The sequence below is a fragment of the Onychostoma macrolepis genome, chromosome 05 (genome assembly GCF_012432095.1).
Source record: "Onychostoma macrolepis isolate SWU-2019 chromosome 05, ASM1243209v1, whole genome shotgun sequence".
NCBI classification, from domain to species: Eukaryota; Metazoa; Chordata; class Actinopteri; order Cypriniformes; family Cyprinidae; genus Onychostoma; species Onychostoma macrolepis.
In genome coordinates this window covers 7,721,259-7,734,983 of record NC_081159.1, presented here as the reverse complement: position 1 = coordinate 7,734,983, position 13,725 = coordinate 7,721,259, and the positions used below count along the sequence as shown (strand labels likewise).

Genomic DNA, 13,725 nt, shown 5'->3' with positions numbered 1-13,725 from the left:
ATACATTAAATGCACTGCTAGAGCATTTGGGATCAGGCTAGATACGAAGTTGTACACCTTTACATCGAAACATGAATTATATCTGCCGTTCTGTATGTTTGCTGTTAGTAAAAACACTTATTTGTCTTTTTCTTAACGTATAAATTCCGTCAGGGCAGTAAGAAGTGTGCTGTATGTTTACTTTGTCATTCTGACAGGCACACACATAAATCCGTTTTGAAAACCCCTTTAAATTGTGACCTCAGCTCCGAGGGAGGTTTAACACGCCCCTCGCTCCAAAAACTGTGTTTCTCATGCATGACTGGCTCATTTGAATGTACTAGTAGTGAGGGAGGAGGAGGAGAGCTCCGTTCCTCTGCGATAGAGCTGATAGTCTCTTATCTCAGCATCCGAGAAACACTCCCGCTAATCGCACATCATTGGGATCGTGAACGCTGACTTCCCAATGATAGACGAGGGAAAACCTTTCTGCCTTTGAGACTATCAGGGAAAAAGAAACGGAGACATACCGGGAGGTTCTCCAGTAGAAGTTCGGAACGAGAGAAAGAAAGAATAGTGTTATTTTTTTTTTTACAGATTAGCCAATTTCAAACATCAAAATGACCAGAAGATCCTGTGCCATTTACGCAACCGGGATCGTGTGCGCTCATTTGCTCATTTTGGGAATCGCCCTTCTGGTGGCTCAAGTCTTCCAAACAATGATTCAGGAACGGATAAAAAAGGTAAGTCGTTTATAAAGTGTTTAATTCTACGAAAAGCTCATGTTCTGCTGTAAAACATGCTTTTAAAGTGATTCAGGGCTAATTTTGTCCTACACGAGGCTTCTGAGCATCACGCTAATATCACTTGATGCAAGCGTTGCGAAATCATTTGACAAACAAGTCTATTTGCTGTCATATTAATCTCTTCAATGGTTCTGTAACGTTACGTGGGAGACAAGTTTTCCTCGCGGTGAGACCCAGACTACACAATTTCACGTTACGTAGACTAAAAACCTGCCTTGTGGCCGTTTAATGCCCCCTCTTTAGCGTGTAGGTGGTCAAAACATGATACTAAATTACCGTGATGTAAATGTGGGTTTGTTAGTAACCCTGATTAAAGTGGGTTGGTCGCTGTCTGTGACCACGAAGCCTATCATATTGCGGAAAACACTTTTTTTCCCCCCCGTCCCTCTTTCTAACCCAGCTCAGCAGTGGTGCTGTCCGTCTGTCTGCGAATGAAATGCTTCCCGTTGCAAAATACCGGAGAGAGAATTCCTCCTCTTTAATGTAACGGGAAAGGCTGTTCATTCACGGAGCATGTATATGGCAGGGGGAGGTGTGCTGTATGTGTGGCTGTGGGGGAGGGTCTCTGCCGGTTCTCCTTGAAAAAATACTTGGAATTCTGACCTCCACCCTCAGTATTTTTAACCAAGTGTAGTATTCAGTGTTCAGTGTGATTCCCTTAACCTGGAATTCATGGGTGGGTGTTTGTGGTGGTCCTTGGGCGAAGTCAACTTTGCCGGATGTTGTACCATTTATTGACAGTTGCTTCAAAGCCTTATAAACTGTGCACTTTTCATATTCAGTAAGTCAATTGTGGCACTCAAACATGTCACATTGAGCTGTCAGGCTTAAGTTCTCTCAACAAAACATTTTTTTCAAGCCCTTGGGTGATATGTGTCTTTTGAGTAGGGTGTGGAAAGAGAGAGGCATGTTTAAGGAGTTTGTGTATGTGACACAGTATGTAGCTCTGAGGCAGTTTTTCTTCAGTGTTTTATCTCTTTTGACAGTTAATACTTCCTTTGCTTGCTGCTTTCGCAGCAGCTTATAGCTCAAGTTAAAATACAGGCTTTGACATAGGCTTATGAATGTATTGATATTAATGTTTACATTTAATTCACTAAAATCTGCACCTCTTGGCAGTGTAAGGACTTTGGTACAACATTGTCAGTTATTTATAAAAATATCATTTCCACTTGCTGGTACCCTCATAAGCAGAAGACCGGCTCTGGTATCTGCTTTACTGGCATTTTGTGATGTAAAGGACAAATGATCTCACTATCTAAATACAAACATTTGTTGTTTTTCTTACCTTGGCTGTAGTTGCTCTATCAAGGCTTTGAACATTTTCTAACGTAGTTTGATGTCCATTAGGACCTTCAAAATCTCTCTTCTCAAGGTTGTTGAGCACGCGGCTGTGTGTAGAGGTTAATGCAGTAGTTTTTGTAATCGTGTGATTCATTTTGTATGTAAGTAATCTTTAAATAATTAGTAATATTCAAAAACACATTCCATTGAATAGCTGTAAGAAAGCTAATTAGCTATAAAGAACGCAATCATGTACATTACCAAACGTTTGGTGTCAGTAAGATTCCTTTTACATTGTTACTAAAGATATATTTGAAATATATGCTGGGCGTTCTATTCATCAAAGAAGCCTGACAAACAATTTCATGGTTTCCACAAAAATATTAAAAAGCACAACAGTTTTCAACATTGATAACAATAATAATAAATTAGCACCAAATTAGCCTATTAGAATGATGTCTGAAAGATTGTGTGATACTGCAGTAATGTAAATCAGAAAACAGTTTAAAACAGAAACAGCTTATAAAAGTATTTTCACAATATTATTGTTTTTACAGCATTTTAAAATCAAATAAATGGAGCCTTGGAGAGTAGAGACTTACATTAAAAAATCTTACTGACCCCAACTTTTAGCGTATATGTACTTAAGGTGTGGTCTGGTGTTTTTAGCCAATTTAACTTTAATTGGTGTCCGTAAGCTAAAATGCAAGACTAAAATCATGCTTTTTTAACTAGGCGTAATTAACAACTGTTGTCAGTGTGGGTTAAAGAAAATATGCCGTGACAAACCTCCTGAGAAACCATGAAAGATTAGAAAAGAGAGTCAATGGGTGTGACGCGACTTTAAAGAAAAGCTTTAGACTGATTTCACTACACATGGTTGAACAAGTTGAATAGCTACAGATTTTCTTTAGTACTCTGTACCATTACTTTACTTTATGGTAAAGCACAGGGTTCCTCCTAATGACAGAGATCCCATTCAGAGCTTACATGTGAGAAGAAGAAAAACAAAAGACAGCTGTACTCTTAAATGATATGACCTGTATAAACAAAGACACCTTTATTTTTTTCTCAGGGTCGTAATAATGTCAAATTAACGCACAGTTTGTCGTGAACCAGTTGGTGATTTTCAGATTATGACACAGATTATATGTTAGAATGATGGATTTTGAAACTACTTTTTTTTCCCAACCTAAGGCGCTTCTTTAACTAGTGATTCTAGCAAATCACTTTCCTGTAAGCACCTTTGAGACGCTGAGGGTCCAGTGAAGGGGGGCCGTGATGTTTGTTGTTTTGAAGCGTCTGCTCTGCTCCACTGCTGAAGTCATGACTTTTGATTCCAGATACCATATATATATATATATATATATATTAGTATCTGCATTTCAAGGCAGCATTCTGGACTAAAACCTTCTGGATGTTATGAGTTTGCCACGAGTCACCCTTTGGAGCCTCGTTTTGTCTATTACTGCAAAATGTTGTGCTGTCACATGTAGTCATGAATGACATTTCTTCTGAAATTAGTTTGTTGTGTCAAAATAAACCTTGTTCCTCAGTCTGAGTTCAAATCACGACACTCAAGAAGTGAGAAGTGGGACTGCTGTATCGACGTTCTGATGGAAAACTCAAATAGCAGAGAAACGTGTGTCGTGGATCGCTGATGTTGATGTTTTTCTTCCTCTTCTGTAACACTGAATCAGTTAAAACGTCAGTCAGCATTCAGCTTTTGTGTTCGTTCTTCCCTAAATTTGATTGAAACTCAGCAAACCCCTTTGAATAGACACAGCATTTTCTGGTCCTTTGGTGCTCTCTCTTGAACTCTGACTCTGTTTCATTCACAGGAGATCACACTGGCTGAGAACAGTAGAGTATTGGAGGGCTGGATAAATCCTCCACCACCTGTTTACATGCAGTATTTCTTCTTCAATGTTACCAACCCAGATGAGTTTTTGGCTGGGAAGGAGAAGCCCAAAGTCACTCAAATAGGGCCATATACCTACAGGTGATTTACACATCTTTATGTGTGATTTTACCAGTCTTGAAATATACTCAATATTCAGATGTTCATTTTCATGATTCTGGGCCGTCTGAAGTTTTTTGTTTTCTAAACGATACTGTCTGTTGTCAGGGTGCTAAACTTGTTGTCACAAGTCTAGAAATGACTCGGGCTTTTAGTAGATACGAAACCGGAAACGTTCACCTACTCACTTTAAACTAAATGTCAAATATTTATCATGCACTTGTAAAATTGTTGTTATTTGCAAATTATATGCGTTTGTTAAAGAAATTAATACATTTATTCATCAAGGATACATTGAAAAGCTCAAAAGCGACAGTGAAGACATGAATAATGATAGAAAATAGTTCCGTTTCAAAAAATTGCTGTTCTTTTCAACTTTCTATTCATGAAAAAATCCAGAAAAAAAAAAAAGATTAATTTAAACATTGATAATACTAAAGAGTTTTTCTTGAGCAGCAAATCATGATTTAGCATGATTTCTGAAGGATCATGTGACACTGAAGACTGGAATAATGGCTGCTGAAAATTCAGCTTTGCCATCAAAGAAATCAATTACATTTTAATATATATATTAAATTAGTAATCAGATTTGTTTAAATTGTAGTGTTTTATAATATTACTGTTTTACTATATTTTTGATAAAATATATGCTGGCTTGATTGTAAAATTAAATAAAATGCTTCTTTCTATTATCAGGGAATATCGACCCAGGGAAAATGTCACTTTCCTTGAGAATGGGACGAAAATCTTTGCCACAAATCCCAAGAGCTTTGTATTTCTTCGCAACATGTCATCGGGAGATCCTGAGGTTGACCGTGTGATAACGGTTAACATTCCATTCATTGTAAGAAGGGTTTTATTTTGCATTGGCAACAAATCATTTGCATTTAAATTTAGTCTGCCTGTAGCATTTGTTAAACTGATTATCTTTCATCCAAATGCAAAGAATTTGCTTTTGAATTCTTTCCCTCTTGTTTCAGGCCGTGATGAACGAGTTAAACTCCTACTCCTTCTTTCTGAGGACTGCTGTGTCTATGTGGATGGGATCCATGGGCATCGAGGTGTTTATGAATCGCACAGTCCATGAGGTCCTGTGGGGTTTCAAAGATCCGCTGTTGTCCAAACTCCACGCCATGAGACCAGAAGTGGATGAGCATTTCGGCCTTATGTACAATGTAAGAACCTGCAGTTTCATCCTATTCAGTGCCTTAGTTTGACAACATCTAAATGGAGATAAAATGCGGCCTAAATGGGTCATATATTTGTGCAACCAACACAAAGTAGCACACGCAAGCTCTAAAGCACATATACGATCAGAACAGGATAAGCAAGTGACGTTATCATGACACTGTCCGTCATAGACTGCAGATGTTGACCAGTGTGTCAGGCTTGACACAGTGGCCTGGTTTACTCTAATGGGTTTTAGACTTTCTTCTGGGATTATATATGATTTAGATTTAGGACAGATATTAAATATCTTAGGTATAATGTCAGTGCCTTGAACCAGAGAGTAAGCAGTTTACATTAATAAAACATTTAGTCTTTCACTCTGCATTCATATCATGGCCGCCAAACAACCTATTTTTGTACTCTTTGAGGACTTTCTAGTCATCTTTACCCTTCTGTGACTTATGTGATTTATTTTCTGCTAAAGGCTTTATATTAAATTCAATTTATGTGCTGACCACAGAAAAATGGAACCCACGAGGGTGAATTTGTCTTCCACACTGGAGAGAAGAACTACATGGACTACGGCAAGATTGACACGTGGAATGGCATCAGGTACCTCAATGCTTGCGTAATCTGCATTGCCTTACTGACATAGTGAGAATTTTTGCATGCTCACTTGGCGTCTGTTCTCCTACCTTTGGAAATTGGGTTAAACACACAGCATGCCTGCATTAGATGCTAGATAAGTCAATATCAAAGTATAAAGTCCAAGAAAAGAGCACCTGCGCTTCTCAGTTACCCCATATCCTGATTTCAGTTGACCCATATCCCAATAAATACAACTTCAAATCTCTTTGGAGATGCAGAATATTCTGCATGTACACTACGGGTCAAAAGTTTGAAATAATTGTGTTTTTGTTGCTGCTGTTGTTGATTTTACATGAATCTCTGATGAATAGAAAATTCATTCAACAAATCTCTTGTACAATATAATATGTCCTTGCTGAATAAAAGTATTTATTTCTTTTTTTTCCCCCCCTTATAAAACAGCTATTTTAAATTCTAATAATTTACAATATTACTGTAGTAATCAAATAAATGCTGCCTTCGTAAGCATAAGAGACTTCAAACTTTTAAAATGTAGTGTAAATTTTTGGATTAGAATTATGGAGAATTAAATACGTAATAAACCCTCCTTTTCCTCCTTCGTAACAATGTTCACATCTATTCCTTTTCTCACTCGCAGTCAGATGAACTGGTGGTCGTCTAACCAGAGCAACATGATCAATGGTACCGATGGCAGTGTCTTCCACACCTTCCTGTCCAGGAAAGAGCTCCTCTACATCTTTGCTGCTGATCTGTGCCGGTATGTAGCATGTTTTAACACTTACAAGGTACTTGGTTACTTGTACATGGTTGCTTACATTTGTTATTACATGCAGATCCATTCATTTGGGTTACGTGGCTGATACAGAAGTGAAGGGCATCCCTACCTTCCGCTTCGCCCCTCCTTCAGATGTACTCGCTCCTCCAGATGTGAACCCCAGTAACGCTGGCTTCTGCGTGCCTGCTGGGGATTGTCTAGGAAAAGGAGTCCTCAAAGTCAGCGTCTGTCGGCAAGGTAAGCCTGTCGTGTTTGTTGGAGTAGGTTTTTACAGTGAAAAAGGTGTGGAATGTTTTCAAAAGAAGCAATTTCCTTGAATTGCATGGGGAAAATAACTTTTTAAATATGGTAAAGCAGTCTAAGTTTGCTAAAGATTTGGGTGCCCTGAATAGCTAGTTCAGACTGACATTCAACCAAAGCAAACCAAGCATGTGTAAATAGTATTGAATTTCAGGGTTTATGGTTACTAATTGGTGGCCTCGTAACCTGAGTTCAAGTTAAATTGGTCTGCTTTTGTTTGCACACTCTTGGACTATGAAAGGGAAATCAGGGTTCAATGCTTAATGAATAACTTGTAGTGCAGTTTTATGACTCAAGCACTTGATTCACTGTAGGTGTCCTCTGACAGATTACGCTATCTCAGCCTCTATTGTTTACGCCATAAACTAGTAGGCTAATATTATTATTGAACGAATGTAAACTCTCACTTTTATCATTTGAGGGCTCATGATAGGAAACAGCTGTCGAAATATGCACATGCTTTGATTAGTCATCATTCCTAGAAGGGTTCATGACTGTTCATTAATAGTTATATTTAGAGTTATTAAGGAATGGGATTTGGGATATAAATCAGCGATATGGTACACATTACTCTTAGCTAATGATAGTCTAAGCACCTAATAGTAGTATTTTGTGTTTTTGGTGGGTGTTCATGTTCTTGCCGTCTTATCATCGAGTATGTGCCAACAAAAGAGGAAGTTTCATTTTCTGTTAGTGTGCATAAAAAAACAAAAAGTTCCAGAAAATGCAGCAGGGACGTTATTTTAGATAATGGAAATGTCAAAAACTGCAGATTTGCAGTCTGAACAGTCACCTGCTCCACTGAGGCAAGTGGTGCGTTTTTACTTGCTTTCCATTTGTTGATCATTTACATGTCTTTATGACTTACAAACATAAGCATTTGCATTTGGAGCAATACAAATTTATACTTTTATTTGGCAAGGACACAAATTGATCAGAAGTGAGAAGTGAAGACTTTTACAATACACAATTAAAATATAATTTCTTTGTAACATAGTTCTTTTATACTTTCCATTCATCAAAGAATTCTGGAACAAAATTAATCACCATTTCCGCAAAAATATCAAGCACCTCAGCTGTTTTCAACATTTATTATAATAATTAAAAAAAAAATGTTTCTTGAGGACTAAAACATCATAATATAATGATTTCTGAAGGATCATGTGACATTTTAAGACTGGAGCAAGGAAGAAATTACATTTTGAAATATATTTAAATAGAAAACTGTCATTTAAAATTGTAAGAATATTTCACAACATTACAGTTTTTAATGTTCATTTTATTTAATAAATGAGCTTAAATTCTTTCCAAAAAAACATTGTTCAGTCGTTTTGCTTTGCCATCACTTTGAAGTGTGTGAATTTATAAGTGTCATGGAGTTATTTTGTAGTATGTCACATTTAAATTTGGCTTGACATGACTTTAATCATTTTTATGGTTTAATTGGTCTTTATGACCAGCCATTATAAAGCAATAGCTGATAAAGAAGTTGTTATTATTGCATATTCACCATAGAGCTTTCCTAGATGGGTGATTGTCAACCACTGATCTGAATAAAAGAACAGCAACTAATGCTCATTTCCCCTTCACTGTACAGGTGCACCCATTGTTGTGTCATTCCCTCATTTCTATCAAGCCGATGAGAGGTACATCAAAGCCATTGAAGGAATGAACCCAAATGAGGAAGAACACGAAACATACCTCGACATCAACCCGGTAAGCAGTGCAGATGCTTTGTGATTTTACTGTTTTACAGCGACAGTACCGACTTGTTAGGGCTCTTGTGGTTTATAATCTGAAAGTAGTATACACCCATCCTTACCATGACAGGAAAAAATGATTCACTCTGATAACCACAAGTGAATGTGAAACTGCACCTACCAAACTCTACCTAGAATCCCAGTGACTGTTTTTGTAGCATGTCGTGATGGAAAATTGACTCATTAAGTTGGACAGACTCGTCTTACTCCACAAGTTGTTTCGGGTGGAACAGAGCAAAGACTGTGTGTATTGTGGTGAATATTGGTTGACTTCCAATAGTAACTTGTCCCATTGCTTTTTTTCTGCAGACCACAGGGGTTCCTGTTCGTGCCTGCAAGAGAGCTCAGCTCAATGTCATACTGAAGCGAGTCCCTGGCTTCCCGTGAGTAAAATCGCCACAAAAACAACTTAAAGAATGTTCTGTAGTGAAAAAATGGAAGTCTCATTAGCCTTTTTTTCCTTTTCAGCAAAACAAAATTCCTGAATGAGACAATTTTCCCCATTATGTATGTCAACGAGGTGAGTTTTCATGTCATCCTTGCTTCCTTCGGAATATCAATTTTCCTGTTCAAAAAGTTAATTTGTTTTGTTTTCTGCTGAATTTTTAGACGGCAACTATCGACGATGGGTCTGCAGCCCAGATGAGGACGCTTCTGTTGATTGTAACAGTTGTGTCCAACTTCCCAGTCATCATTGTGGGACTGGGGGCCATTTTACTTGTGGTCCTGATCTTCCTCGTCTGCAGGAACCGCCAGAGAAAGGTAAAAAATGTATGAGCTTTATATTGCCTCGTTAAGAGTAAAAATTTCATTTGAAGGTCAACGATACGATTCCGTGGAAAAAAATTAACTGTTAATATGCTGTAGAAAAGCCCTTAAAATACACACCCTAGACTTGAAAGTCAATTAAACGTCACTCACCTTGACAGCACTAACCCTAGCTTCGATACCCATGCATGCACCTGCATGAGGGAATGCATGTGCTCTAGTGCACGTATTATTTGATGAAATGTGTTCTTTTATTGTAGACTTTCTTTGCAATATACAGTAATTATCAGTTGGGTTGGTCAACTATTGTTATGAACTTATGAATTGTTATGTTTTGCACATTTATATACTAATGTTCAAAAGTTATTTTTATAGAATTTACTTTTACTTGAAATCTGGCAATGATGCATAATGCTGTTATGTTTTCATTTCTAGTAACATTTTTCCTCCCCTTTTTTTTTTGTTCCAATTCAGAATGAAGTAAAACGTATTGATTTTACTGAAGCTTTTCATTCTTTTGCTGTAAGTCTTCATTTTCCCTTACACACACATTTTGCTTTCATTTTGTTCAAATTTGCTTGTTGTATCATTATTGTATTTGGTCATTTTAAGCATTATGAGTGACCATTTAAGTTTTTATATGAATATGAATAATATCTCCTGTTTCTGCAAATCATGTTCATTGCTTTTCCTGCATGGTGATTGTAATGTACTTCTGCAGTGTTTCACAGCATTAGATTAGATGTTTATCTACATAGTCCATGTGGTACATGATTTCACTTTGACATCTATCTACGTGGTTTTAACAATGCACAGGCTAATGGTTCTGCATGTTCTGTACAGACGGTGAAGGACGAAACGGCTTATACCCAAGTGAGCAACCAAGCGGAGGATTCGCCAGAGAACCGCACCAATCAGCCTTTGAGAAACGGATCTTACATCGCCATGTCGCCAGTAGAGGCGCAAAAGTGTTGATGAAGATGACTTGGTGGAGTCTCACTTGAGGACATCACGTCTATCCTCTTCACCCTTTTTATATTGTTAGTTCTCACTGTGCGATTCGTCTTCAGGGGCCAGTCCCCGCACGCTCACCACCGTTTGCCGAGGGTCACTTATTTGACCTGTGACTTTTTTTGTTTCCTTGAGCATGGCCTTTCAAACTGCCATATCTTCAATCAAAACATATATAAACTCAAAGCACCCACTTCAGTTTCAAACAACCGTCTCTGGGTTTCCAGAGGCTTCTGTTGCCTAGTTCTGAGAGGCCTGAAACACACACTCTTGCCTTTTGAAAACGCATATATGCATTGCATGCTCACAGAGTCCATAGTTCCTGAAGGGTCATAAACCCTTTCAGCATGAGAGAGTGTGAAGGGTTCACAGCAGCCTGTGCTCTTAAAGTGTTTCTGATCTCTTCCCACACTACTGTATACAGGTCTACACAGGCAGACCTTGAACTAACACAGCTCTTCATACGTCAAACCTTTTGGTAATGAGCAGATAAACTATTGATTTACCTCCTCTAAGAGTATTAGAGAGTTAAAAGGTCTAATATGCTAACAAAAATCTGGGTCTTATCCAGAACTTGTGTGTGTGTGTGTGATTGTACATACCAGTATGTGTGTGTAATTATATGTGTGTATTTCTGCAGGCATGTCAATGCTTGCATGTTTTTGTCACACTGTGGTGAACTGCTCTGGTGGGTCACTGTCCACCGTATTGCACGATGCAGAGTGACAACAAGTGGAAACTAGTGACTTCAGCGGTCCTCTTCATTTCATAGTATCTGAGTCACGTTTTTTCTGATGCCAGAAACATTTCAGTGATGATAGCTGTTAAAAGAGGTCAGACAGTCTCCTTTAAGGCATTGCATTACAGACATCGTACTAGCTTTCAGCATTTCGTAATGAACGAACAACACGCGTAGAACACTTACAAGAGAGACTTGAAATTTTCTGCCTTACAAATACTTAAGAACACAATGTGATTCTGCTGCATGGTAAAGGAAGGTATAAGGTGGAACTAGACGAAATGTCAGACAGATATTGGCCAATCAGTGGTGGACTTAGAACTACGTCCATCCCTTTTCACAGCAAAACACGTCTGTTCTGTAATCTCGAGAGCACAACTACAGTCCACTGAACCCACAGTCGTATCAGAGTGGAAGGGGTTAAAGGCCAGCAGGTTTTTGAGGGGTTATCGGTGAAGTTTGCACATCTTTTTTCTGTGCACGTTTGGTTTATATTAACCCCCTGTGGCTGAAAGAGACTCTAGCACTTGAATCACTGCTTTTGTCTGTTGAGTTTATTTTTGTTGCTTTTTCTGTCCTTGATATTTCGATCCTTCGCTATTGCTAAAAAATGAATTGAGGCCATATTTGAAATCAGCTTGAACGGGATGTGATAGCTGCACACTTTACAAAATATCACTAAAGATGAATCATCTTATTCGTTTCTGTTTGTCCAAATGAATCTTTTTGGTTGTCTGTCTGAAGTTGCCATAACCCTTGAGTGCGGTTACACTCGTATGTATCAGTAAATCGTTCCCATTTTGGTGATGCTTGTTGGAATGATTGATGTTTGTTACTTTTACTTGACGTAAACCATCTGTTACTTATTGCGACCGCGGTTTTCGTGGATTGCAGTGCACACTATTGCATACTTGCCTGTGCCATGGATTTAGTGCCAGGTTTAAACTGGAAACACTGTATATGTGCAGTGTCTTATGCAGCTGTATGTGAACAAAACTGACGGAAAGTAATTCAAGCTTTAGCGTAATTATCTACCAGTCCATTGGAGAGGCTCTTTGAGTTTTGTTGTCAGCGCAGTTAGTATATACATTTATGTAAAAATGGTCTTTGCTCAGCACTGTCTGTAAAAGACCCCGCTGGACTATTGTGGTGAGACGCAACATGTGACTTGAGTATGAAAGACCTAAGAACCTGAGCCATTTCTATACAGTTTCCAGATTCCTTATGGTGACTTTTGCCCCTATATGCTTGACCAAAGATTACATCGGTTTGGTAGATAACTGGTTTGTTTGCTTTCCACACAGATAGCTGTAGTGCCATCGATTTCCCATTTACAAGAGCATTAGAACCTCATTGTCTGCAAGGGCAAATAAGAAAAAAAAAAAATTTGAAAAAAGTCACAAAATATTTTCCAGAGCATACTATGTGAGTTTATAATGTGTTTAATACAGCAAAGAACTTAAGATGTAAAGTGTTGCCACAGAGTGCAAAGAAAATCTCAGTATTATGTATTGACATAGCAATACGATGATATGTAAAAAGCAAATTTTATAATGAAGTAAAAAGGTTTTGTAATCAGACAGACGAATATTTATGTATTCATATGTTCAATGATATGTACATTATCTGAATTTGTAAGGTCTTTTCTTTGGTCTGGTTCATTTCTATATTTTTTAATTATTTTGTAATATTTCAAGTGGAGTCAAACACATTTCTGTTTTCTTCGTAATTTTATTTTTTTTGTTTTCCTTCAGATTTATGAAGTAGTACCAAGTGAATATTGTCCTAAATTCGAGATGGAACGGTGTATGTGGTTGTAAAAACTGTTAACTTCGATGGAGAAAGGCTTGTGTTGTATCTGTGGGGTGTGAGCCTATGTGTGTAATGATCTCCTGTTATACAACTCTCAAGCTGTCAACACACTGTTTTGTCCAACTGGAATAACAAAGGGAAGGCTGAGAGTCTTTGAGTTCCACTTAGGAAGATTGCCATAGTGCCATGTTGGGTACAAGGGAAATTTCCACTTGCAATCTAACCTTTTTTTTCTTAGATGAATGATGCCCTCCTTCAGGGATGAGCTTTTAGTGCCATACATCCTTGTTTATTTCACTTGCTTTAGTAGCAACATGTTTAAGCAGTGTAGCAGGTTTTTTTGTTTTTGTCCCCCCCCCCCCGCCTTCATTTCAGGGCTGGTAAATTCCTCACAACATCTTTGAGGGTGGTTTTAAAAACACTGAACACTTCGTGTCCTCCTGAGATGCATTGCGTTTTTTTGCTGCTGAGAATGACAATCCTTATGTCATGTTAGGTGCAAAATCATTTCAAGTAATATTAATTTTTAGTTTTGATAATTTACACTGCACAAATCTTTCTACAATGCTTTTGTAAACATTTTTAGTGTTATTTGCAAAAAAATAAAAAATGTTGAAATTCTTGCAAGTTCTTTTGTCGTGTTTTTGCTTTCTTGTCTGACGCATTTACAGACAGAAGGACTCAAGAAATAT

The 13,725-nt window shown here is 37.9% G+C and overlaps 1 protein-coding gene across 1 annotated transcript; it reads left to right on the top strand.

The window, feature by feature from the left end:
• The first annotated feature begins 300 nt into the window (after positions 1 to 300).
• scarb2a (scavenger receptor class B, member 2a) lies at positions 301 to 13,660 on the top strand. The gene is made up of 13 exons (XM_058774835.1): positions 301 to 722; positions 3,911 to 4,071; positions 4,786 to 4,933; positions 5,070 to 5,264; positions 5,780 to 5,871; positions 6,506 to 6,625; positions 6,702 to 6,880; positions 8,541 to 8,659; positions 9,013 to 9,086; positions 9,172 to 9,223; positions 9,313 to 9,465; positions 9,946 to 9,993; positions 10,315 to 13,660. Exons 1-13 carry the CDS (start codon positions 600 to 602, stop codon positions 10,444 to 10,446), a joined length of 1,596 nt encoding a protein of 531 aa, XP_058630818.1. The 5' UTR covers positions 301 to 599; the 3' UTR covers positions 10,447 to 13,660.
• The last annotated feature ends 65 nt before the right edge of the window (positions 13,661 to 13,725 follow it).

Excerpts from the sequence above, each read along its gene's own strand:
- scarb2a (XM_058774835.1), top strand. The coding sequence starts at position 600 with ATGACCAGAAGATCCTGTGCCATTTACGCAACCGGGATCGTGTGCGCT. Across the intron at positions 4,072-4,785 it reads ATAGGGCCATATACCTACAG|GGAATATCGACCCAGGGAAA; the intron begins GTGATTTACACA and ends TTCTATTATCAG. Across the intron at positions 9,994-10,314 it reads AAGCTTTTCATTCTTTTGCT|ACGGTGAAGGACGAAACGGC; the intron begins GTAAGTCTTCAT and ends TGTTCTGTACAG.